Source organism: Echiichthys vipera (assembly GCF_963691815.1).
Source record: "Echiichthys vipera genome assembly, chromosome: 9".
In the NCBI taxonomy this organism is placed as follows: domain Eukaryota; kingdom Metazoa; phylum Chordata; class Actinopteri; order Perciformes; family Trachinidae; genus Echiichthys; species Echiichthys vipera.
The window spans coordinates 3,669,952-3,694,320 of record NC_139834.1 but is presented as its reverse complement, the minus strand read 5'-3'; the positions used below and the strand labels follow the sequence as shown (position 1 = coordinate 3,694,320).

Sequence of the window (24,369 nt, the reverse complement as noted above, 5' to 3'; positions counted from 1 at the left end):
ACAGGACGCGTTTATGGAAAGAGCCAAATGCTGGAAAACAGAGATGAAGTTTAATGATGTGATTGAGGGAAGAGTGTTTTCTATTTTCTCACAGGCGGCAAATCAAAACATAATTAATCAGTCAGTGTTTAAACATATGGCAGTAATGGCAATAACGATGAAAATATCAACAACTAAGAACAGGCAAACTTCATATTTATATATATATTTATTCATCCACGCAGTTTGCATGGATGAAAGCTCTAAATATGATGATTATGGTGGGTGTGTGAGGGTTGTTTGTAACAGTTCAAGAGCTTTTTATGCACTGATCTGACCTGAGAAGACAACAGTGTTGTATCACTAGACATGTAATTATATAATGTAATTTAAAGGTTGTTGTCATACACTTCTCTACCCCCCCAGATGCCCAGTGCGTGGTCGACATCTATGTGAACTATGACTGTGACTTGAACGCTGCCAACATCTTTGAGCGCCTGGTCAACGACCTGTCGAAGATCGCTCAGGGCCGGAGTGGTCAGGAGCTTGGGATGACTCCTCTGCAGGTACACTCGAGGATTCAGTGTCGTCAAGCGTGAGGCAGGACCCTTCTGGCCCTTCTGGCTATAGTTTCTTATTTCATGTTTTGTTTGTAACATGACGTGTGTGTGTGTGTGTTACTGTAAATGGGTGATTCTCTTACATCCACAGGAGCTGAGCCTACGCAAAAAGGGTTTGGAGTGTCTGGTGTCCATCCTCAAGTGTATGGTGGAGTGGAGCAAAGACATGTATGTCAATCCAAACCTTCAAGCTAACCTCGGTAAGTGTGTACAGGAAAAATGTGATCAATGCACAGGAGAGAGTGGAAGTTTATATATATAAAGAATACTTAATTCTTATGTGCGTATGTGATTTGTGTGCAGGCCAGGAGCATCCATCGGACAGTGACGTAGGCGAGCTGAAGCTCCCAGAGCCGCTGACGGGACGTCGGGACAGCATCAGTTCGTTAGACTCCACCGTGTCCTCCAGCGTCGCGGCTTCCCAGGCGGACCATCCGGAGCAGTATGAGGTCATCAAACAGCAGAAGGACATCATAGAGCACGGCATCGAACTGTGAGCCCCCTTTTTCCTCAACCTCTTCGTCTTTATACTTAATACTTTGCGCTTCTTTGGAGAAGGTGAGCATTGACGTTTCCCTCCGTCCTCTCCAGGTTCAACAAGAAGCCGAAGCGAGGTATCCAGTACCTGCAGGACCAGGGCATGCTGGGTTCCACGGCCGAAGACATCGCCCAGTTCCTACACCAGGAGGACAGACTGGACACTGTGAGGGATTACACAAACCTATACAACGCTGTTTTCTTATTCAGGTTGGTAATCCCCTGACCGTTTCCCCTCTGCGTCCACAGACCCAGGTGGGAGAGTATCTGGGCGAGAACCTCAAGTTCAACAAAGAAGTGATGTACTGCTACGTGGACCAGTTGGACTTCTGCGGGCGGGACTTTGTCTCGGCACTTAGAGCGTTCCTGGAAGGCTTCAGGCTACCCGGTGAGGCCCAGAAGATTGACAGACTCATGGAGAAGTTCGCTGCTCGATACTTGGAGTGCAACCAGGGGTAAGGCCCACCTGAGAGTTCCTATTCAAACAAAAGGGTGGTTTTCAGTTTGCAGCAGAGTGAGGTCTCATTATTTTTTAGTCACGAGAGTTTACGTTCGATTCAAAAGAAAACAAAGCACTAACTGTCGCCCTGATGCGTGTCCTCTTTTGCAGACAGACTCTGTTTGCCAGTGCAGACACCGCCTACGTGCTGGCATACTCCATCATCATGCTCACCACAGACCTGCACAGTCCTCAGGTGAGAACTGGGGATTGATTTATATCCTCTCGCCATCATCACAATTAGGGACGTCAACAGTTAATGTCAACGAGAATATATCAACTGGTGTGGCAACAGCCACACCAGTTGAGTGGCAACAGCTAGTTTACAGCCCTGGTCACATCATGTTTGTTATTTCTTTAAGGATCACACAGAGACTGGACGCAGATGAAATGAAAGTAAAGCAGCACAGCTAAAAATGTTATTTCTTGAGAATGTAATACGTGTTTTAAAGACTATTTTAAGACCAAAACATCCCTGTGCAAGGTCAGCCACTGACGAGATGACGCAATACGATACGGGAAGTCCAGTAACAGCTCCGTGAGCTTGAAGGCTTATCAGACCCCAACACACTTCCCAGTAGTTTGTAACACTCTGAGACAGGATTTTACAACTCAGCAAAGCTCTCACAGTGAAGACTGTTCTAGTTTCTTGGCGCTAAAGTTGCAGAGCAGACACTATAAACACAGCACAAAGTAATCTACCTGCTTGTGTGTATTTGATTGGGTGCAGAAGCACCTTGCCGGGTGATATTAGTAATAGTCCAAGGTTCAGTGTTTTTGCTGGACCACCCTGCGTTTCTGCAGCAGAGTCTCTGAGTGGGCAGCAGGCCCGTAACCGTCTCAACGCAGTCATCTACAAATAGCCGCTGCAGCTGATTCATGACTGCTGACAGACTGCTGTCACGGAGGAAATTGCATCTGAAATTTAAAGTCTGGGAATGCAGGTGTAATATATGGTGCTTTGTGACATACACACACACACACAAACACACACACACACACACACACACACACACACACACACACACACACACACACACTATGGTTGGGGGGAAGAAGTGAAAGACAGAGAGAGACAATGTTAGACGATAAAAACTATTTATTGACGGAGACTATTGTAGTAAATTAAAAGGTCCGTTATACTTCACACAGCACCACAAGACAAAGCAGCAGCAACAGTCTCCATACATAGTTTCCTGACATTTAATCCAAACCAGTGTGATATGACAGAGTTTGTCCTGTTGTATTTGTAATTGTTTACAGTAATGATGTAGAGCCTGCATCAAAACAGCAAATTAGATGAACTGTGGTTGGTTTCACTCATGTCTGTAGTTTAATAAATACACACGGTGACACAAAATCATCCGTCCCTGGCAATCATTTGCAGCAGTCTTAGGAAATAACCCCTTAGTGTTTAAAGCCACGAGGGAAGCACCTGATTTTTTTTTTCTCCATCGTGTTCATTTATGCAGGTGAAGAACAAGATGACAAAGGAGCAGTACATCAAGATGAATCGTGGTATTAATGACAGCAAGGACCTGCCTGAAGAGTATCTATCCTCCATATACGATGAGATCGCAGGCAAGAAGATCGCCATGAAGGAGAGCAAAGAGTTCTCAATCACCCCAAAGTCCACCAAGCAGAGTGAGTGTGGGTTGGCTTTTCCCTGATGTTTGCTTTCTTAACGCACTGGCTGGTAAAAAGACAAGAGACTCGTGACGTATCACTGCGGTGTCCTTACGGCTCAGGGTCTCCTGTTCGATGAAAAACAGCAGAATCATTTCTGTCCTCCACCCTCCAGGTGTAGCCAGTGAGAAGCAGCGGCGCCTGCTCTACAACGTGGAGATGGAGCAGATGGCGAAGACCGCTAAAGCTCTGATGGAGGCCGTCAGCCACGCCCAGGCCCCGTTCTTCAGCGCTACACACCTGGACCATGTCAGGCCCATGTTCAAGGTGTTACTTTTTGCTCCGTTTGACCCAGATCTTTGAATAATGTGATGTATGTTGTAACCGGAGAGTCAAAACAGTCTGTGGACACATTGGAAACGTGCACCCGCTGAGGATTTGTGTGTGTTGTAGCTGGCGTGGACCCCGTTGCTGGCGGCGTTCAGTGTGGGACTGCAGGACTGTGACGACCCAGAGGTGGCTTCACTGTGTCTGGAGGGCATTCGATGTGCCATCAGGATCGCCTGCATCTTCAGCATGCAGGTCTGGTGACACTTTACACAGTCGCTGAGCCTATTATTGTTTGTATTGAGTTATTGGATCGTATTTTCGGTATTGGCTCAGTGATCTTAGCGTTTAGCGCAGCGTGAAACTGTCAGTGTAGTAACCGGCCTTCTGTCTGCAGTTGGAGCGAGACGCGTACGTCCAAGCCTTGGCCAGGTTCACCCTGCTGACGGCCAGTTCCAGCATCACGGAGATGAAGCAGAAGAACATCGACACCATCAAGACCCTGATCACTGTGGCCCACACCGACGGCAACTACCTGGGCAACTCCTGGCACGAGGTGACGCCCTGCTAACTAACTAACTGTTGAGTTTCAGAAATAACTGATGGGTACAGCAATGGATACACATACACTCAGCTGCCAGTGTTCAAGTTACACCCATATAAAACTAATGCACTGCAATAAATCCTCCCTTCATGGATGTTCAGCCTTAATCTGGTTTTGCCACCTTTTACTTACAGTCTGTTCAGGCCTGTCACAACACATTTTCATGCCAGAGCCTCCATTCCTTTGAAGATGTCATGCAAAGAGCAGAGTCAAAGTCTGACAACACACTCACAACTGAAACAATAAATGAAATGGATGTAAACAAAATGCATCGGCTGGTTCTGCTTCAGGTGGAGATCCAGGTTTGTTGTATCGGCGCGTTATGCTGCTTCCGCTTTGAAACCAATTTCATCTTTAAATCCCCCTATCTCAACCTGCGTGTTTGCTCCTCACGGGGCTCTGATGCTGCGCTCTGATTGTAACGCCAGGGGGCCGCCTCCTCACACAGAGGCCGTGCAGCTGACAGATGACTGACGTAACACATGACGAGGGTTAAGAGGGGTCAGTGGAAACTGATGCAGCAGAGGGAAAACTCTTGTCATCCAGTCTCTGTGATGAAGAAACAGGAGGAAAAATGGAAATCATCGCTGCTTGCAAAGTTACCGAGCTCAGGGTCTCATGCGATTAATTTATGGCTTATCGCGACAGGTCGAGGTCTATTGCTCATGAATTATTGGTAAATTTGATCATCACATTTATTTTGGAGCCTTTTTAATACACTTAATAATCTAAATGCACTTATATTACTTTGAATGTAGCTGTTTTTTGCATTTCCAACGTCACCACTAAATTGTTCAAAGCACGACAATCAGAGAACTACAGCACATCATCATCTCATCATCTTGTCTGAAAACGGTGATGTCACACACAGACAGAGTCGTCCTGCTTCATCAAAAGCTTTTAGTGCTTTTTAACCTTTGGATAACGTTCAGTGCACTTCCTCAGACAGATCCTGAGATGCTTGATGAATAGGGGCCCTGGTAAATTATATTCTTGCCACCGAAGTCTGAACCTTTTAGAGTTTAATAATAAAAATGCTCATTTTAATTTGTTAAGGATATATATTTCTTATAAAGTGTTCTCAGCTCATCGTCATCTAAAATGAATAAGACACGCAGACCTCAAAGTCATCTGTGGTGTGTGTCTGTGTGTCGTAGATCCTGAGGTGCATCAGCCAGCTGGAGCTCGCCCAGTTGATCGGCACGGGGGTGAAGACGCGCTACATCTCGGGAGTGGTCCGGGATAAGGAGGCCGGCATCAAGGGCTTACCCTCGGGCACGGAGGAGTTCATGCCCCTGGGCCTCGGTAAGACACACGTAAACACACATAACTTCTGTTCACAATCCAGTCCTAAACTCTCAGAATCATCTGCTAAATGTGTCTCTCTCATGGTTCCCATCACACTACAAGGTACCGTTGAGCTTCTGCGGTGAAAGCCTCACTTTATTCAAGCCGCTGAATATCCACAGTAAACTCTAAAGCTGCTTTTTATTAATAATGTATATCTAATGTAACACACTGGCTTTCTTAGTCAAATATGAGCATACCACAGCACAACCACATTCTGCACTAATAACTTTTCACATCCGTTTGTGTCTGATGCCTCACTGCATGCATCAGGTTGTGTTCAATGTGTCGGAGTGTAAATTTACACCCGGGTAAAAATAGCCTTTGCTGCATGGTCTGGCAATCTACACCTGATCCCTCACCGCATCACAGAGCCACACAGTGTGGTATTGTTTCTCAGTGGGTTAAGCGTCGGACTTTCACCCGGGAGACCAGGGTTTGAATCCAGCCTTGGAAGATTATTTAGACTTTTTATTATTTTAGCAGTTTTGTTAGGTTAAGGGCGCACTCATCGCTATCCATTCGTACCGTGCTTTAGGGTGATTGTCCCCCCTCCATCTTCATCCCGCGTCTCAGGCCCGCTTGTACTCACCATACTCACATTGATCTGGGCCGCGGCGCAACTGCGTCTTGCTTATACGCCATCACCCCTCTGAGATTTAGTTTTGTCTGACTTTTTTTGAACATTTCATCAATCTGCAGTGAACCCCTTCACATCAAACCTCCGCGAACTGTTCAGTGGCATCTTTTTAAATGTCTGTCGCGGGCACCAGACTCGTATAAATAGACATCAGGACCGCTGTCAATGCTCGCGCTTGTGCTTGTGCTCGTACACGTGCGCACGCTCGAGCCTTTACATGTGCATCCATGCTTTACAAAAGCCAACCTCTCTCAACTGGGCTGCAGCCGGCAAGCGTGCCGGGCCTGGCCGTGGTACGGTTGCACTCACACTGGTCAAACAAACTAGACTTTAGCTGTGAAGCGTGCTCGGGCACGGTACGAATGGACAGTGTGAAGCGCCTAAGACAACAAAATGCATGGTTAGGGTTAGGTAACAAAAGGGCGAAAATGGCATTCATTGCTACTGGCATCCATGTACAAAAAGCATACATTGATAGTTTGATAGTATTGATAGTAGTACACTCGGGTGTAAATAGCCTTTGCCAAAGTGTGTCTGATGTTGCAGGTAACCTGGTGGGAAGTCAGGACAAGAGACAGATGGCTCACATCCAGGAGTCTGTGGGAGAGACCAGCTCTCAGAGTGTGGTGGTAGCTGTGGACAGGTGAGACGAAATGCCCATAAAAGTACTCAACAACATAATAAATGCATCTGTATCAGTCCTTTATGACAAAAGACGGTTTCTGTTCCTCACAAATACCAACGCTGCTTCTTTATTCGCAGGATATTCACCGGTTCCACCCGACTAGACGGAAATGCAATCGGTGAGTGTGTAGAGCACAGCGTCTGTGTTTGCGTATGTTACAAAGAAACAAACGTTATTCACAGTGTGTTGCTGTTTTAATCGTTTCCAGTGGACTTTGTGCGGTGGCTGTGCGCCGTGTCCATGGATGAGCTGGCCTCGGCGCACCAGCCCAGGATGTTCAGCTTGCAAAAGATCGTGGAAATCTCCTACTACAACATGAACCGCATCAGGCTGCAGTGGTCTCGAATTTGGCAGGTTATCGGAGACCACTTCAACAAGGTCAGTGCACTAAAGGATGTGAGTTTTTGAACCGTCTCACCTGGAAGTAGAAGCTTTGTTGTCGTGAGAGGAGTTGTGGCAGGCAGCAGCGGGAGGGCACGGTGTTCCTTCGGCGGTGCCCCGTGTTGCTCCGTGCACTTTGTTTTGTCCTCTATTGTCTCCTTGAGGACTCCAGTTTATTACCACTACATGGACATAAGAAGGCTCTTTAATTACATCTGCACAGGCGAAACATTGTCTTTTGTTTTAATGTACTTGGGTGCGGCATCACCCCATCGACCGCAAAAAATGATTGCACTGAAATTGTCCTTCACTGACCTTTTCTTTTACCACGCAGCGTCACAGAAAAGGTACAAAGATCCAAATATGGATGGAAGAGTGGATCAATAAAGCCATTTTAGATCTGTCACTATATCATTACTTCATATAGTCAGAGTGAATATTGACAACTCGAAATGAATGCTAATGTTGCTAATGAGTAAGCAACTGTTTACTAACATTAACAACAATAGAAGGTGTTAATATGTATATCCGTGTTGTGTTAATAGCTTGCTGGGCTGCCCCCAAAGTGGCAAAAAAATGTAAATTAAATCAGATTAATAAAGCTTGAACATGGAGACTGAGCAGAACACCGTCATCTAGTGTCTCCAGATCGTAGTCTCAACAACAAAAAATGATCGCAGCATTCGGGTTGCCAGGTTTGTTGTCCAGTGCGTCAAGCGATCAGCCTGCTCCATGTCGTGATGAATCATACAGGGTAACTACTTATTTCTGACAGTTAGCGTTAGCCGTTACAGTTAGTCGTTACAGCTAAGTAAACATGAACGTTGGCCTACTGATACATAGACATTTGGGCGTTTGTTCGGCCTATATTGACTCTGGTTTTTTCCCGTCTCCGCTCACTCAGCTGCTGGGACAAATAACGCCCCCTTCGCTGAGGGTCCGAGCTGCAGGCAAACTCCATTTCACCCAGTGCCAGCCTACTGTAGCTGCACCCAACAACAGATAATCCTGGCAACCCCGATATGCCGGCTGCTATTGGCTGCTACAATATAAACAGGACGGGACAGAAAGTCAATATTAATTTAGACTAAATATATTTTTTTATGGAAAAGCATAACTTTCATTCTGTACCCCTAAAAACAACGCATGGGTGTATTGTTATTATTATCATTATTTTCTTTTAATAAAGATTCTACATATTCGACCTTTAAGAGACGAGAGTTTATTGTGATTCTCTTGATAGACGAGAATAGAAGTATTGCTGAGCTTTGCTGACAACTGTTGCGTCTTCCTCTAGGTGGGCTGTAACCCCAATGAGGACGTAGCCATCTTCGCCGTGGACTCCCTGAGGCAGCTCTCTATGAAGTTCCTGGAGAAAGGAGAGCTGGCCAACTTCCGCTTCCAGAAAGACTTCCTCAGGCCTTTTGAGCACATCATGAAAAAGAACAGGTAACATGTTGCACTACGGCCGGCTGGGATGAGAGACATTCACACAGCATTTCATTGTATTAAAGTATAATACAGCACTTACATACATAAACAAGCAATCATGTAGCAACTATTAACAGGGAAATCCGTAAGAGTCGCTAACAACCGGACGTGGCTAACAATGATTAGCTCGGGGCAGTACGGTGAAGGCATTAAAGCGTCTTTTTTAACCACTAATACTGCTGAAAATAACAGCAAACCTCTGCAGCAGCATGAGAAAAGTCCCTACACAGAAAACAAAGCACCAACAACGTAGTTAGTGAACCTGGAGTTTATTAAAATAGTGTTTTAAAGACTTACCTACTGGCCCCTGTACCAGCTCCTCTCATAGTAAAGTCAATTCAAGTGGATAACCAAAGTTAATCCCAAAGGAAGGAGCCCATTGATGCTTTGTTTTGTGTGTAGGGACTCTTCTCATGCTGCTGCAGAGGTTTGCTGTTATTTTGAGCAGGATTAGTGGTTAAAAAAGCTGCTTTAATGCGTTGACTGTACTGCCCCGAGCTAATCAGTGTTAGCCACATTCCGCTGTTAGCGACTCTCACGGATTTCCCTGTTAATAGTTGTTACACGTAAAAAGCTGTCTCGATCGCTTATTTGATGTATTTAGGTGCCCGAAAAAGACCGTGGGATGATTTTTGCACCGGAGTTGCACTTTAACACCCCCCCCCTCTTCCCCCCCAGGTCCCCCACTATCAGAGACATGGTGATAAGGTGCGTGGCTCAGATGGTGAACTCCCAGGCGGCCAACATCCGTTCAGGCTGGAAGAACATCTTCTCTGTGTTTCACCAGGCAGCCTCGGACCACGATGAGACCATAGTGGAGCTGGCCTTCCAGACCACTGGGCACATAGTCAGTGAGTATGACTCTGAGAGAGCAGTGAGAGAGGTCGTGTTGTGTCAAACTGCTCAGCTGACGGTGAAACAGATGCTCGGTCCTGCCTCAGCTTTCTCTCTAACGACAGGAAAGATTGAAGAGCTCCTAAACCAACCAAACAATTCTTGTTTCCTTATTTTCTTTCCCTCACTCCCCCCTCAGTGAACACTTTCCAGCAGCACTTTGCAGCTGCTATTGATTCGTTCCAAGATGCAGTGAAGTGCCTGTCAGAGTTTGTGTGCAACGCAGCTTTTCCTGACACCAGCATGGAGGCGATCAGACTCATACGACACTGCGCTAAATACGTCTCAGAAAGGCCACAGGTGGGAACGGCTGACGTGTGACTGTACCACTTCATTAAAATGTCCAGAAAATGACATTTATCTATCATTTACAACAAGCACTATGTCATTTCTACATGACGTGTCTCTGTCCAGGCCCTGAGGGAGTACACCAGTGATGACATGAATGTGGCCCCCGGTGATCGCGTGTGGGTTCGTGGCTGGTTTCCCATTCTGTTTGAGCTCTCTTGCATCATCAACCGCTGCAAGCTGGATGTCCGGACCAGGTAGAGAGACACTTCAGCGTTCAGTGTAGCGCAAACCGCTTCAGTGATGAATCCTTTCAAAACAGCTTCATCAGCTTGTGACTCGTTAACATGCAGATTTAATTATCGTTGGCAATATAACCCTATCGACGTTTAAACAACAGAGGTCTTATTGAATTAAAGCTAAAAATGTAACAAGCTATCACTTGAACAGATGACGCCCGTACAGTGTTAAGACGCAGACTTAAAGCTGTCTTTGTTCTGGCTGCTTGCGGAGCTGTGTAGTAACGAGACTGACGTGTTGACTGTTTGTCTCTCTCTCTCCTGACAGAGGTCTCACGGTCATGTTCGAGATCATGAAGAGCTACGGCCATACCTTCGAGAAGCACTGGTGGCACGACCTCTTCAGGATCGTCTTCCGCATCTTTGACAACATGAAGCTCCCCGAGCAGCAGACAGAGGTCAGAGGTCACTGGTCGCGTGCAGTCGATCCCCATGGTTGTTTATGTTTTGACTTACACATTTGAAGCATTTCCTCTTTTGGGATTTGGAGACAGAAGACCATAAAACGGATATATTTAGGGCCGGGCACGAGCAGTTAATTCAAGGATCGAGGGATCCCGTCAATTCCTTGAGGGCCAATCGAGAACTTGTTTTCTAAATCTATTTTTAGAACGCAACTCATCTTCCTGCAGAAACAATGACGCACCGTTACAAAGCCTACCCAACACCTAGAAGAAGAAGAAGAAGAAGAAGAAGAAGAAGAAGAAGAAGAATTGCTTTATTAGTCCCGCAACGGGGAAATATGATTTTTTCATTCTGTTATGATTCAGGTTACACACACACACACACACAGAGGCCCGAAATACACACACATGCACAAACAAGACCTATATACATGCAATTAATGGAGAGATGTCAGAGCGAGGGGGCTGCCAGTGACCAGTGCCCCGAGCAGTTGGGGGTTCGGTGCCCAGGAGATGAACTGGCACCTCTCCAGCCACCAGTCCACTCTCCATTCATGGTCCACACAGGGGACCCTCCGGTTCCCAGCCGAGTCACCTATCTACTGAGCTACTGCCGCCCCTAATGCTTATTCTCAGTCAAAACAGTCACAGTTAACACTTTAAAGATTTATTTTTTCAAAACCACAACTTCAAAACATTGTTTCCTTACAAAAACAAAACAAAGTTTGCGTTCTGTTCTCATTCTGTTAATGATCAGTCCAACTGCGGAGGACAGGCGCTCTGCTGGCACAGAGGTGGCAGGTATCACAACGCTCAGTTTTTTGTTGGGTGGACTTCCACCGCTCCAGTTGGTTTTTCTGAGGACGAACGCACGGCTCACTGAAACAAGCTTCTAGCTCTTTGACATCCATGTTTTCGAACTAGTGCCATGACGTTGCGGCCCCTAGCGTCACTGCTTTCCCCTTCCATATCGTCTGGACCTCGCGCAGTAACCCCGTCGTGTTGGTCACACAACTTCTCTCAGAGGGCGGGGGGGAAGAGCAGGTTCCAAAAATCCAAGGTGTTTGTGTCTCGGGTCAAGTGCAGCAAGCGTCAACCACACACACTGGAGTGCCGTTGTTTACCAACCGAGTTCATTTGTAACCAGGACGACAAGGAATCGATCACTCACGCCCATCCCTATTACATACAGATTAAAAAGGGGGGATTTCTAACCTTTTAAACCGGACTCACATCTGCTAACTTCTGTCTCTTGTCTCTCTAGAAAACCGAGTGGATGACCACGACATGTAACCACGCTCTGTACGCCATCTGTGACGTGTTCACCCAGTTCTACGAGCCTCTCAGTGAAATCCTGCTGGCTGACATTTTCACGCAGCTACAGTGGTGCGTCCGGCAAGGTGGGTATTCACATTCACAGAACACTCATAATACTTTCAAATGCAAATTCTGTCGTCTGAAGCTTTTAGTCCCCGTCAAGCGTCCTGTGATCCTCTGGTCAGTCTGTGTCGGACGCGCTCTGAGGTCATTTCCCTTTCTCCGACAGACAACGAGCAGCTGGCTCGGTCGGGGACAAACTGTCTGGAGAACCTGGTGATTCTGAACGGGGAGAAGTTCAGCCCCGAGGTCTGGAACATCACCTGCTCCTGTATGCTGGAGATCTTCCAGAACACCAGCCCTCACGCGTAAGTCCTGAGCCACCGTGCGTATCAGTGTCACAGTCACTGTAGTTTCTATTCACTCAGCTCAAAACAGTCACTGAACCTGCATGTGAACGTCTTGATCATCGCGATGATACTCTGATCTTAAATGTTAGGGTTGTGAAGACAAAACACATTGTCATGTCAAAGAAGGTAGTTTCACAGGGAAGTTCATAGTAAAGTAAAGATTAATGCTAATGAAGCTAAGGGCGCACTCACACTGTGCCTCCGTCCCGTGCCCCGTGCTTTAGGGTCCTTGTCCCCCCCTCCAGGCCCGTTTGTACTCACACTACCTGGGCCTCGGCGAATGCTTCTTGCTGCCTATACGTCATCACGCCGTAACACGTCACACGCATTGATGACGTCATGGCGATGCGTGGCTTTGTTTCCAGATCTTTCCGTAGACCTCTGAGTTTTTGTGCGTCTTGTCGACTGTTTTTGAATCTTTTCATCGACCAAATCTGCAGTAAACACTCCACCTCCGCATCACACCAACGTGAACCTTTCACCGCCATTGTTTTAAATGTCCGCGCATGGTCCCTCCTTCTATTTTCTATGTCCCAACAGGCGCACAGAAAATGACGTCAGAACCATCGTAGGCCTCGTGCTCGTACACGTGCGCACGCTCGTGCTCGTACATGTGCAAACGTGCTTTACAAAAGCCCACCTCTCCCAAACGCCCGTGGCCTGCAAGCGTACCGCTCCTAGACGTGGTATGGTTGCACTCACACTGGTCAAACGAACTAGACTTTAGCCGTGACACGTGCTTTGGCACCGTACGGATGGACAGTGTGAGTGCGCCCTAAAGGTTATTTTGCTTCTGTGACAGAAGTTATCACACCTGGTTCCGCTTGCTTTTCAGTTTGTTGACGTGGCGACCGGCTGGACAGGAAGAGGAAACTGCAGATGGAAAGCATTTTGTAAGAAAATAACAATAATTACATCAGCAGATGCTGTTTAACCAGTGAAAGTGCTGTTACATGACTTAACTAACCCGTGATGATCCGTGATGTTTGTTGCTGTTCGTCTCCAGGATGCTGATTTTGACAGCGTGTCCCAGAGCAGCTACGACAGAGCTCTGTCTGAGAGAGGACACAGCCAGATGTCCAGCGACGACACCTGGAAGGGCAAGTCCAACGCTAGTGAGTACACAGCATACACACACACAAACAAACACACACACACACACACACACACACACACACACACACACACACACACACACATTGATACTCACTGCAAACAAAAATTCAGCCCAAAACTCTATTTGAAAAAGCCTGTGAATGTCCTCATTTGTGCAGGTCGTCGTTATCACCAAAGCAATTTCAGTCAAAAGCAACTGGACTTGTTTATTATTTATCTATTTATAAAACAAAAATTAGTGTAATAATACGTTTTATTTGTATTGCACTTTACATTCAACAATCTCAAAGTGCTACAGAGCAGAATAGAAATAAGTAATAAGTTAAAGGAGAACATATAAAATAGATTTAGCAAAACGCTTTGGTGAAAATAAATGTTTTTAGGGTCTTGTTTAAAAGCATCTGTAGTCTGCGGGGACCTCATGTGGTCAGGGAGTGCGTTCCATAACCCCGGAGCAGCTGAGGAAAAGACCCCATCACCCGATCATGGTGCGGAGCTTGGTTCTGGGGGCTTTGAGGGTGTTTGAGGTACCAGACCGGAGGGTGCGTGTGGAGGTATGGGGGTGAGGAGTTCCTCGAGGTATAGGGGGATAGATCTTGTATTCGAATCTGAGTGGGACAGGGAGCCAGAGCCAGAGATTTCAGGATGGGGGGGGTGTGGTTGTTTGTGTACAGTCATCAGGATCCTGGCAGCACTGTTCTGGATGCACTGCAGTCTCTGAATGCTCTTGCCAGAGATGGGAAAGGGAGGGAGACTTGGTCGTATCTGGGGACGAATGGGAAAACATTTGTAAATTACAATGGAAAACCGCAACTTCAGCATTGTGAGAACACCTGCTCAGAAGAAGAAATGGCCAACATTGTCTGAAACTTTCATCTTTCTGGCACGACATTCTTGATTGTCTGGAATATACGTTTCTATACAATTTGACGTCAGCTCAATGTATTTTTTTACTGTGGCATTGTATATCCAATCAATAGCATAACTATAACGAGGAAATGGTTACAAAACAACGCACCGACACTGGAAGACTGTTCACGAAATCTACATCATGGAGAGTTCAGTCAAGAGTTGGTGGTCAAAATGGATCAGATATGTAAGATCACAGACACCTGGACTGCTTTACGTGCCTCTGTTACACGGTTTGAACCGGTTTATTAATCTGGAAGGAAAAATGAGTAAATGTGACTTCCTTTGTTCAAACGTTCCTATTTTATACGTTTTAAAATGAAAGGAACGGTAATAGCTTGGAGAATATGTTAGCACAATTGTCCAAATACATGTTGTTGCTTAGCTCTGTATGTGCTAAATAACAAAAACCAAAATGGCGGCACAGAATGACAAAAGGATTTTAACAGTTATATCACGTTTGTTGCCGTCATTGTAGATTTGGACTGCCTTTGATGCATTTTGTCCCTCTTCTTATATATATATATATATATAACCCTATCTCTACACCACTTGTGTGTTTCTGTTCTACAGGAGTGTCAGACCAGAAGCTGTTTGCAGGGCTGCTGATTAAATGTGTGGTACAGCTGGAACTGATCCAGACCATAGACAACATCGTCTTTTACCCAGCGACCAGCAAGAAGGAGGATGCTGAGAACATGGCGGCTGCACAGGTGAGTTACAGCAGCTGCTGCAGGGGTCGACTTTAGCCCAACATTGCCCTTTAGGTCCCACACATCGCTCTTAACCTCTCTTAACAGCTGCTCACTAATGTAAATGATATGTGGAAGTCACCAGAAGGAACGCTAAAGCCCGGTTCAGACCAAAGATTCGTAACGCAACAGAGTGTCGCAGGTGAAAATTGCAGCGGTGTGAACTGAGCCGTCGGAATCTAGCCGGCTGATGTCGTCGCCAGCGATTCAGCTTGTCAACAAAAGAGACGGAGAGAGGGAGAGAGACGGAGAGAGAGGGTCGAGCGAGCAATACAATGAATAAGGAGAGCGAGCGCGGGCCGTGATGCAGAACAAAACAGTGAATCAGGGAAATCAAACGATATTTTCGCCGTTAAATATTCAAACGTGAACAGCCTCTGGCATGTTAGATCAAGGTAGCTAAGGGAAGTCGGCAAATCACATCCGTAACTTCGGGATAAGGTAAAAAAGAGACTAAGAAATAGAGAGACGGAGAGAGAGAGGGTCGAGCAAGCAATACAATGAATAAGGAGAGCGAGCGCGTGACGTGATGCAGAACAAAATAGCGAATCAGGGAAATAAAACAGTATTTTTTGGCGTTTCATCACAACTACAAACGCAGCTGTGGGGAGTATCTCACTGTCTCTGTCCTCATTTATATTTTATGACGCTACAAATTACATCCAGCTACGAAAAAAGGTAAGAACGGAAGTACAGAGAGCGTTGCTATGGAGATGATACATCGTCTCACCTCGTCTCCTTGGTCTGAACGGGAAGGTTTCAGAACGTTGCCAGTACGGTATTGTCCGCTCTATAAGGCGCACCACATTATAAGGAGCATAGAACAGACACTACAGTGGAGGCTGGGGTTACGTTCTGCATCCATTAGATGGAGCTGCTCTAAAGGGAACGTCAACACAACAGTCAGTGGAGGTCGTCTTGTTGCTTCCTCCACTTCGGCACCATTGATTGGTTCATGTTCAACTCTCTGGCTGCTGCTCTATTCCCGTGTTCTGCTGCGTGACTAATGGCCTTGAGTGTAAACTCTGCGTCGTAAGCGTGTCTCTTAACAGGAGCCATTTTGGGCTCTTTACACAAACACACACATGGAAATGAAACGGCACGCTTCACACAGTCATATATCTCAACATGCACCGCGCGTTACTTCTTCTACGGGGGAAAATAGAGACGGCGGCTGCTCACCGTAGTTGGAGACCTGTTGTGGCTCAATATTGGTCCATATATAAGGCTCACCGGATTATAAGGAGCACTGTCGGCTTTGGAGACATTTGAAGGTTTTTAGGTGCAACTTATAGTGCGGAGAATACGGTAGTTGCAAGTATCAACTCTTTGTTCTGAACTGTTGTAAAGAAACCCTTGGAAGAGCAACCCTGTGTAATCTGAAATGGTCACATATATTCAGTTCACGTCGTCTAAAACTGTCCTCCACTCAGAGAGACGCTCTGGAAGAGTCTGAGGCTGAGGGAGGCGAGGCGGGTTCAGATCAAGGTATGTACAGACACATGACCTCCGCCCACCTCTTCAAGCTGCTGGACTGCCTGCTGGAGTCGCACACCTTCGCCAAGGACTTCAACTCCAACAACGAACAGAGGACGGCGCTCTGGAGGGCAGGTAAAGTCCTCCGTGACGGCTCAGCTCATCAACTCGTTTCCATATCTTAAAGTTATGAGACAGCCTCACAATGTCTCCAACCTCACTGCCTTAAAGGGTCTTTGATGAGGATGTGCAGTGCATGAAGTCATGAAGTCATCTAAAACGTAGATTTCAAGTCTGTACGACGAACGTGCAGCAGGTTACTGCGTCGTCGCCTGGATTGAACCTGGAAAAATTCAGTTGTTGGACGACGTTGACGACAATATTTTCTTTGTGCTGATTATTCAAACCAGTCAGAGGATTATCTGATGGGTGTTTGCTTTTAGAATTGCACAATAACACTGACAGTATGTTAAAAAGCTTCACTTTCACTAGACACATTATTACATTTGAAGGCATTTTCTGCACAGATCAGAGAGTTGACTGTGGAGACAATATTCATAAGGGGAGAGAGGAAAATGACATGCACCAAAGGTCCCTGGCCAGGACCTGAAACCCAAGACCACTTAAGGGCGCACTCACACTGTCCTTCCGCACCGGGTCAAAACAGGTTTTTTGGGTAGAGCCTAGTGCGTTTGACCAGTGTGAGTGCAACCGCTCCACGCCTAGCTGCTTTCACGTCATTTAATGTGCGCCTGTTCGGACTGAAAATAAAAAAAAGACGGACCATGCACGGACATTTAACAACAACAACAACAATGGCGGTGAAAGGTTCACGTTGGTGTGATGCGGAGGTGGAGTGTTTACTGCAGATTTGGTCGATGAAAAGATTCAAAAACAGTCGACAAGACGCACAAAAACTCTGAGGTCTACGGAAAGATTTGTAAACAAAGCCACGCATCGCCATGACGTCATCAATGCGTGTGACGTGTTACGGCAGGGCCACTTAAGAGTGTGTTTGCCTTTATTCGTTAGAGACAGACAGAAAGAAAATGAAGGGAGAGACAGGGGCATGAGAAACACAAAGGCAAAGACAGTTATGTTCCAACCACTAAGCCGTGCAAAGCTCCCTGTTGTTGTTGATTTTTTACAGATGATTGTCCCTCTCTCTCTTGCCTGCAGGCTTTAAAGGGAAATCCAAGCCCAACTTGTTGAAGCAGGAGACCAGCAGCCTCGCCTGCAGCCTGAGGATTCTGTTCAGGATGTACTCTGACCTTCAGCTGCGCGACTCCTGGCCTGACATCCAGACACGCCTGCTGCTGTGAGTACAACAGACAGCAAAGGTTCTGTAACCTGACCCCGCCAGATGGATTGATTCGCATTGTCTTAGCATTAGCCACCTGGGAACGAAAACACCGGTTGCTGATTGGATAAACCATCTGTCTATCACCAACATACGGGCCAAATCAACAAATCAGATCAACGTATGTAAGCGTGTGACGTGCTAACAGCATCGGGGCATAGCTCAGAACGTAAACAACATGTCGATAAAGGATATCTGCCGTTTGTGTTTAACGTGAATTTATGGATCAAAGGCCAAATTTCAGGAGCCCGGTCCGTATTCAACAGAAGGATCCAAGAGAACAAAGAGTTCATCCGCGGATGAGATAGCTGTGCTCATTTCATCCGCGGATGAGATAGCTGTGCTCATCTCATCCGGGGATGAGATAGCTGTGCTCATTTCATCCGGGGATGAGATAGCTGTGCTCATTTCATCCGCGGATGAGATAGCTGTGCTCATTTCATCCGCGGATGAGATAGCTGTGCTCATTTCATCCGCGGATGAGATAGCTGTCCTCATTTCATCCGCGGATGAGATAGCTGTGCTCATTTCATCCGCGGATGAGATAGCTGTGCTCATTTCATCCGCGGATGAGATAGCTGTGCTCATTTCATCCGCGGATGAGATAGCTGTGCTCATTTCATCCGCGGATGAGATAGCTGTGCTTATTTCATCCGCGGATGAGATAGCTGTGCTCATTTCATCCGCGGATGAGATAGCTGTGCTCATTTCATCCGCGGATGAGATAGCTGTGCTCATTTCATCCGCGGATGAGATAGCTGCGCTCATTTCATCCGCGGATGAGATAGCTGTGCTCATCTCATCCGTGGATGAGATAGCTGTGCTCATCTCATCCGCCATTTTGTTAACACTGAACCGTCGCTTCTTGTTGCGTCACACTTCATCTGCCTCAAAGCCAATGTTGATCGGTTCGGTCGCTTCTCCAAATTTCCTCCGCTGCACGTTACCAGACTGATCTGCGAGTAAAATACAACGGAGCTCAAAGGTTTTGGGCCTTTTGTTGGATTTAGTGACTATAAGAAATATCTCCAGACTTACTCTTTAAAGGTTCTGTGTGTAACTTTTGTATTAATCGTGTTGTTTTGCCATCAGGCGAACAGGGAGCCTTTTTAAACTTGCAGTTTCTTTACCAGCTTACGGACAAAAAAGCACTGTAAACAACATAAGTGATCTTCAAGACTCCAAAGTGTTGATTATTATTGTCTTAACCGTTAAACCTTAGATAAATAAGCACCGGCGGTTTCACTTTTGAAGAGCGCGGCACCGGTGTTTGTTCTGTGCTGCGTGATCTGTTTTGACACATGGCTTATACCTCATATGTTTATGAAGTGTACACCGTGTGTGTGTGTTTAGTAGAACATGTTGGCATGCTAGAGCCTGGTTCAGATCACCTTGTGTTTTTCCACTGAGCAGCCGAACTGCAGCAGTTGACTCATGTGTTACATCAAGGATACGTACGTGTGGCGTTCATCAGCCTTCATTCAGCCTGCACTTTTATTATAATAACAGCAATAATGACAATGTACTGTAGTACTGGTACAGACCTACCACTTGTGCCTGTTCACTGTTGGGGATAGATCAGTGTTGTGTTGGTTACAATCCTCTGTGTGTGTGTGTGTGTGTGTGTGTGTGTGTGTGTGTGTGTGTTGTGTCGTCTCTCAGGGTGTGCAGTGAAGCTCTGGCCTACTTCATCAGTCTGACCTCTGAGAGTCACAGGGAGGCCTGGAACAGCTTGCTCATGCTGCTGCTCACCAGGACGCTACGGCTGCCCGATGACAAGGTAGGAACGCACACACACACACACACACACACACACACGCAGTCTCTCTCTTCCTGTTACCGTAACAACAAGCAACGTACAAAACTCCACTGACACCTTTCCTCAAGCAAAACTATAACTATATAAAGACTGATCAGGGAGGTGACTTTATGTCTAACGTTTATGAAAAACTAAATACAGACACAGCTAACGTTACTCATTCTCTTCCTGTTTGTCCATCACTACGGCAACCGCCCTCCTTAAACCAAAACAGCGGCACGCAGTGTTAACAACGGGCTGCTTTCTGCTCAGACTTTGCAACTTTTCGGCTTCTTTTCTAAGTGTGAAATGATCCCAAACTTACTCTCGGCCTTTTCCCGATGTAGCGGTGTCCATCCACCAAAACAGTCCGTGTGGAACAACGATCCCTGTGCCAAACAGGCCACACAACGCACCAGATACTGGAGTTACTCGAGTATCTGTTTCAGCCCTGTCTGGATCATAAATATGTCCAACGGTGACTAGATCTGAACCAATATCAGTCAATTAAAGATTCATAATACTGTGGAAAGTTGATCAAATGTTCATGAGTTCAGAAGGACTGGGGTCAAAAATGTATCTGACCATTTTACATTTCCTTTCTTATTTATTTCACAATTCTGTGATTCGACTCACTTTGGTGAGCTGTCACCCGTGACTCACGCACCCTGAGTCATCACTGATGATTCACGGCAGCCCGTGCATGACTCAGGGTTTCTCTCCCGAGCATTTTAGACCAAAACTGCAGACGTTTAGGGAGAAAACAACCCGGCATGCAGCTTGATCAGCAGGAACTGTTGGCGCCGTGCTGCCAGCTTCAGAAGACAATACCAATCCCACACTAACCACCGCGTCCACATACATCAGGACAGTATTGTTACAGTGGACTGGCCTCATCTCTTGTGCAAGGCCTGCAGTGGATTGTGGGAAAGTTATAACAAATCTTAATTCTGCTTTTAATTGTGTTTATTTGCCTGAATGCAATTTCGTAATTCAGTGCAATCGCCCTTAAACGCCGCAAAAACCTTCCAGAAACGGCCTCTGGACACGTTATTTAACGCCCTGTTGGGAACTCTTTGTCCTTTGCGCAGCGCCCAAAAAAACCCAGAGCAGCCGCCCTTCCTCTCTCTGCCGTGAATATTCTGAGTGTTTCAAAATACAGCCGTTACATCATCAGTAGTCCTCCTTCCTGGTTGTGCGGTGCTGGGATAAAGCCCGAGATGTCAGCATCTATTTTACAAGGGCACCGTTGCTGCATCTGCGGCTCAGTGCCACCCGAGCGACTGTGATTGGGTTTGTCCCCCATCCCAGAATGATAAGTGCAGATAGGTCTGGCTGTGCAAGAATACTGCCGTGTCCCAAGTCGTGCACCTCCACCCTCAAACGGGCTTTTTTGAGAGCGGTAGTGAGTTCACGCCGGAAGTCGGTCAAGTGCAGTTAACTGCGTTTATCCTGTTGTGTGCTCAAAAACGGCAAAACCGCAGAGTGCACATGGATGGAGACTCAACGCCCTCAATAGCCGCCATTTTGTCTACGTAGCTGAGAAGGCGGGAATAAATTCAAACTGGAAAACTGCGGAACAACAGCACAACGGACTAGATTCACTTTATAAATGTAAAAAGAGGATCAGAGGGTTTTTGGCGGGGTGCTGAGTCAGCAGAGTTGATGGAAAAGCTTTTGGAAAAATAAACCGAAGAAGAAGAAATAGGACCAGCATTTCCAGTAAGTGCGGGTCGGCAGTGTGTGATTTCAGACAGCACTGATCGTGTCAGTACGTAGGGCGCACAGTGCACGGATGCCGTTACACTCACTGCAGTGCGCAAACATCTTTGAGAGATACTCTGGTTAGCAGGATGTTAAATCATGGCGCTAATTTATATTTTGTCCTTTTCTTCCTCTCATCAGTTCAAGCCCCACGCGTCCTGCTACTACCCCCACCTGTGCGAAATGATGCAGTTTGACCTGATCCCCGAGCTGCGGGCCGTCCTCAGGCGCTTCTTCCTGCGCATCGGCTGCGTCTTCCACATCGCCGCTCCCGAGGGGGCGCCCGCCCGGACTCCCACGTCGTAGAAAGGGGGGTGGAGGAACAGAGCTGCACGGAAACATGGAGGATGTTGATCACAGGTGGACGCTTTAAAGACCTTTCTCCCCCCCCACACACCTCTTTTGTCGGACTGGAACAGATTACAGAGGCGCTGTGACGTCAGGAGGGAGACGACAAAGACTGTAGCTTCTCTGTCTCCGGTCAGGAGCGTGCGTTAAAGTGTTTGAACTTTTCTACCGCGCTCAGCTTGTAGACAAGTCTTTACCCCGTCCTTCCTCACCCCCCCTTTCTCTCTCTGGGATGAACAGCACTGTGACCAGCGCTCTCTGCTTACCGTCGTCATTCATCGCCCCGCCCCCCCCCCCCCCCCCCCCCCCGACTCATCTCGAACTGTAACGACAAGAGAAGAACTGTAAACAGATAATTTATTGATATCGTACCTGATTTTGATGCTTTGTTTTCCTGTTCGTTCTGGGTTTATTTTTTAATACTTAACAAAAAAAGGTTCACCCACAAATCTCTCGGCCACCTGTGCCTGTTTGAAAACGACGCCGTCGGTGTCGCCCTTATTGTTTAAGTTTGGTGATCTAATCGAAATACGTCGTAATACCTGAACCCTCCGCGTATCGACGCCTTTCCCGAAGCGTTGTCGTCACTTTAACGCTAATTTAACGTTTCTCCCGAGGGGCTGCACGCGTGCGGCGCTTTTTAGATCACGCGCCTATTTTTCAGGCGCGTTCAGGTCGCAGCGGCTGCACTCGGAGTTCAGCGAAGTCCCCCTGTTGCGACGCCGCAGCGCCTGACTCGAGGTGGTAAAAGGCGCGGCGTGCGTACGGCCCCTTGCGTCCGTGTCGTACGGCCCCTTGCGTCTGTGTCGTACGGGCCCTTGCGTCTGTGTTGTACGGCCCCTTGCGTCTGTGTCGTACGGCCCCTTGCGCCTGTGTCGTACGGCCCCTTGCGTCTGTGTCGTACGGCCCCTTGCGTCTGTGTCGTACGGCCCCTTGCGCCTGTGTCGTACGGCCCCTTGCGTCTGTGTCGTACGGGCCCTTGCGTCTGTGTTGTACGGCCCCTTGCGTCTGTGTCGTACGGCCCCTTGCGCCTGTGTCGTACGACCCCTTGCGCCTGTGTCGTACGGCCCCTTGCGCCTGTGTCGTACGGCCCCTTGCGTCTGTGTCGTACGGCCCCTTGCGCGTCTGTGTCGTACGGCCCCTTGCGTCTGTGTCGTACGGCGGCGGGCTCTTGCCCTTCCTAAAGAGACTGAAACTCTGCTGCGGGTGAAAAAAACAATCTGCATCTCTCACACCTCTCTCAAAGATCCAACGCGGAGCGTGACGCCTCTGCTCTCTGACACAACCGTCCCGTCACCTTCAGAATTCGAGATTTTACTTATTTATTTTCGCTCACTTGCTTCGATTTTGATTCTTGATTCGGGATAATCGCCGGTGGTTACGACGAAAGGTTGGTTCACAGACTCTCTCCTTCCCTCTGTCATACATTCCTCTGTGTGTCGACACGGTGAGCCTCACGCTGAAGGACTGCGGAGACACAGCGGGCTCATGAAACCCTCCACTAATCCACCCGTCGACCCTATACGGTGACGGCGGTCGTCCATTCCCCACGTTTCTTGTGTCGCATACGTGTTTGCCGACAGTCTGCTCATGTATTAACACCACCCGGTGCGTCGGCGCGCTCCGGACGGTCGGAGTTGGAGCGCTCGTGTGTGTTGTGTCACGTTCAACGGTGGAGTTCGACCGCGGGGGGAAGGTTCAGGAACAAGAGCGGAAACCAAAACGCCGAGGCGCCGCAGTCTCGGCATCCTGGACCCCTCGTCGTTTATTCCATGCCTTTTTTTAAAAGAAGAAGGATGTATGTAATTATTTAAAGTGCATTTAAATATTTTTTGAGAAGCATTCCTTCCCCTCGCAACTGTGGATGTCTACTTTTCTTCCCTAAACGCTAGGGAACATATAAATATATATATATACAGTAAATGAGAAAAACAAAGAAGGCAGACTGTAAAGTTTTCAATGTAAGATACATAGAAATGAAAGTGATATAAGGTTCTATACATAATATTGTGATGTAATCTTCCGAACATTTGGTGAAGTGATCAATAAACCTGAATTCTGATCCACTGGAGTTTGTAATGATGCGGTTGTGAATTGGGTTTTAGCGTTTTCTCAATGTGAACGTTTGGACTGTTGATCACAGGTGGTGCTAAAAACCAGGGGTGCAGGTCTGACGGCAGGATGGGGGGGCACAAGTGGGTTTTTTTTGGGGGGGGGGTGTATGCAACTCATACCATTCCCCCATAAATCACAACTTCATAGAGGCTCGACATCATTCAAAAAGTGCCGCACAGGGAGTCGTCTCCTGTGGTTACCGTCCCTGTGTATTTGTCCTAAACAGCCAACAGCGTATCAGAATCATTATTCTCTTTATTGTCTTTATTCTTGGTACAATGGCATTTTGTAGCTAGTTGAGGTGGTTCAGGATCATCTGGTCAGGATGAACCCTGGGCGCCTCCCTAGGGAGGTGTTCCAGGCACGTCCAGCTGGGAGGAGGC

At 47.2% G+C, this 24,369-nt stretch overlaps 1 protein-coding gene across 1 annotated transcript in view; it reads left to right on the top strand.

Moving 5' to 3' along the window:
* The window catches only part of arfgef2 (ADP-ribosylation factor guanine nucleotide-exchange factor 2 (brefeldin A-inhibited)), a 38,082-nt gene extending 14,176 nt beyond the window's left edge, over positions 1-23,906 (top strand). Inside the window, exons 12-39 of the mRNA XM_083920131.1 lie at positions 406-545; positions 691-799; positions 903-1,092; positions 1,191-1,302; positions 1,386-1,591; positions 1,747-1,831; positions 3,108-3,279; positions 3,437-3,588; positions 3,715-3,843; positions 3,986-4,144; positions 5,350-5,497; positions 6,726-6,822; positions 6,942-6,982; positions 7,073-7,242; positions 8,543-8,694; positions 9,415-9,587; positions 9,770-9,930; positions 10,045-10,175; positions 10,486-10,615; positions 11,886-12,021; positions 12,168-12,306; positions 13,184-13,241; positions 13,355-13,463; positions 14,947-15,086; positions 16,559-16,736; positions 17,781-17,919; positions 19,624-19,741; positions 21,665-23,906. Of these exons, the coding sequence (XP_083776257.1) occupies positions 406-545; positions 691-799; positions 903-1,092; positions 1,191-1,302; positions 1,386-1,591; positions 1,747-1,831; positions 3,108-3,279; positions 3,437-3,588; positions 3,715-3,843; positions 3,986-4,144; positions 5,350-5,497; positions 6,726-6,822; positions 6,942-6,982; positions 7,073-7,242; positions 8,543-8,694; positions 9,415-9,587; positions 9,770-9,930; positions 10,045-10,175; positions 10,486-10,615; positions 11,886-12,021; positions 12,168-12,306; positions 13,184-13,241; positions 13,355-13,463; positions 14,947-15,086; positions 16,559-16,736; positions 17,781-17,919; positions 19,624-19,741; positions 21,665-21,829 (3,839 nt within the window). The 3' untranslated portion in view covers positions 21,830-23,906. The remainder of the gene's footprint in view (positions 1-405; positions 546-690; positions 800-902; positions 1,093-1,190; positions 1,303-1,385; positions 1,592-1,746; positions 1,832-3,107; positions 3,280-3,436; positions 3,589-3,714; positions 3,844-3,985; positions 4,145-5,349; positions 5,498-6,725; positions 6,823-6,941; positions 6,983-7,072; positions 7,243-8,542; positions 8,695-9,414; positions 9,588-9,769; positions 9,931-10,044; positions 10,176-10,485; positions 10,616-11,885; positions 12,022-12,167; positions 12,307-13,183; positions 13,242-13,354; positions 13,464-14,946; positions 15,087-16,558; positions 16,737-17,780; positions 17,920-19,623; positions 19,742-21,664) is intronic.
* Positions 23,907-24,369: the final 463 nt, after the last annotated feature.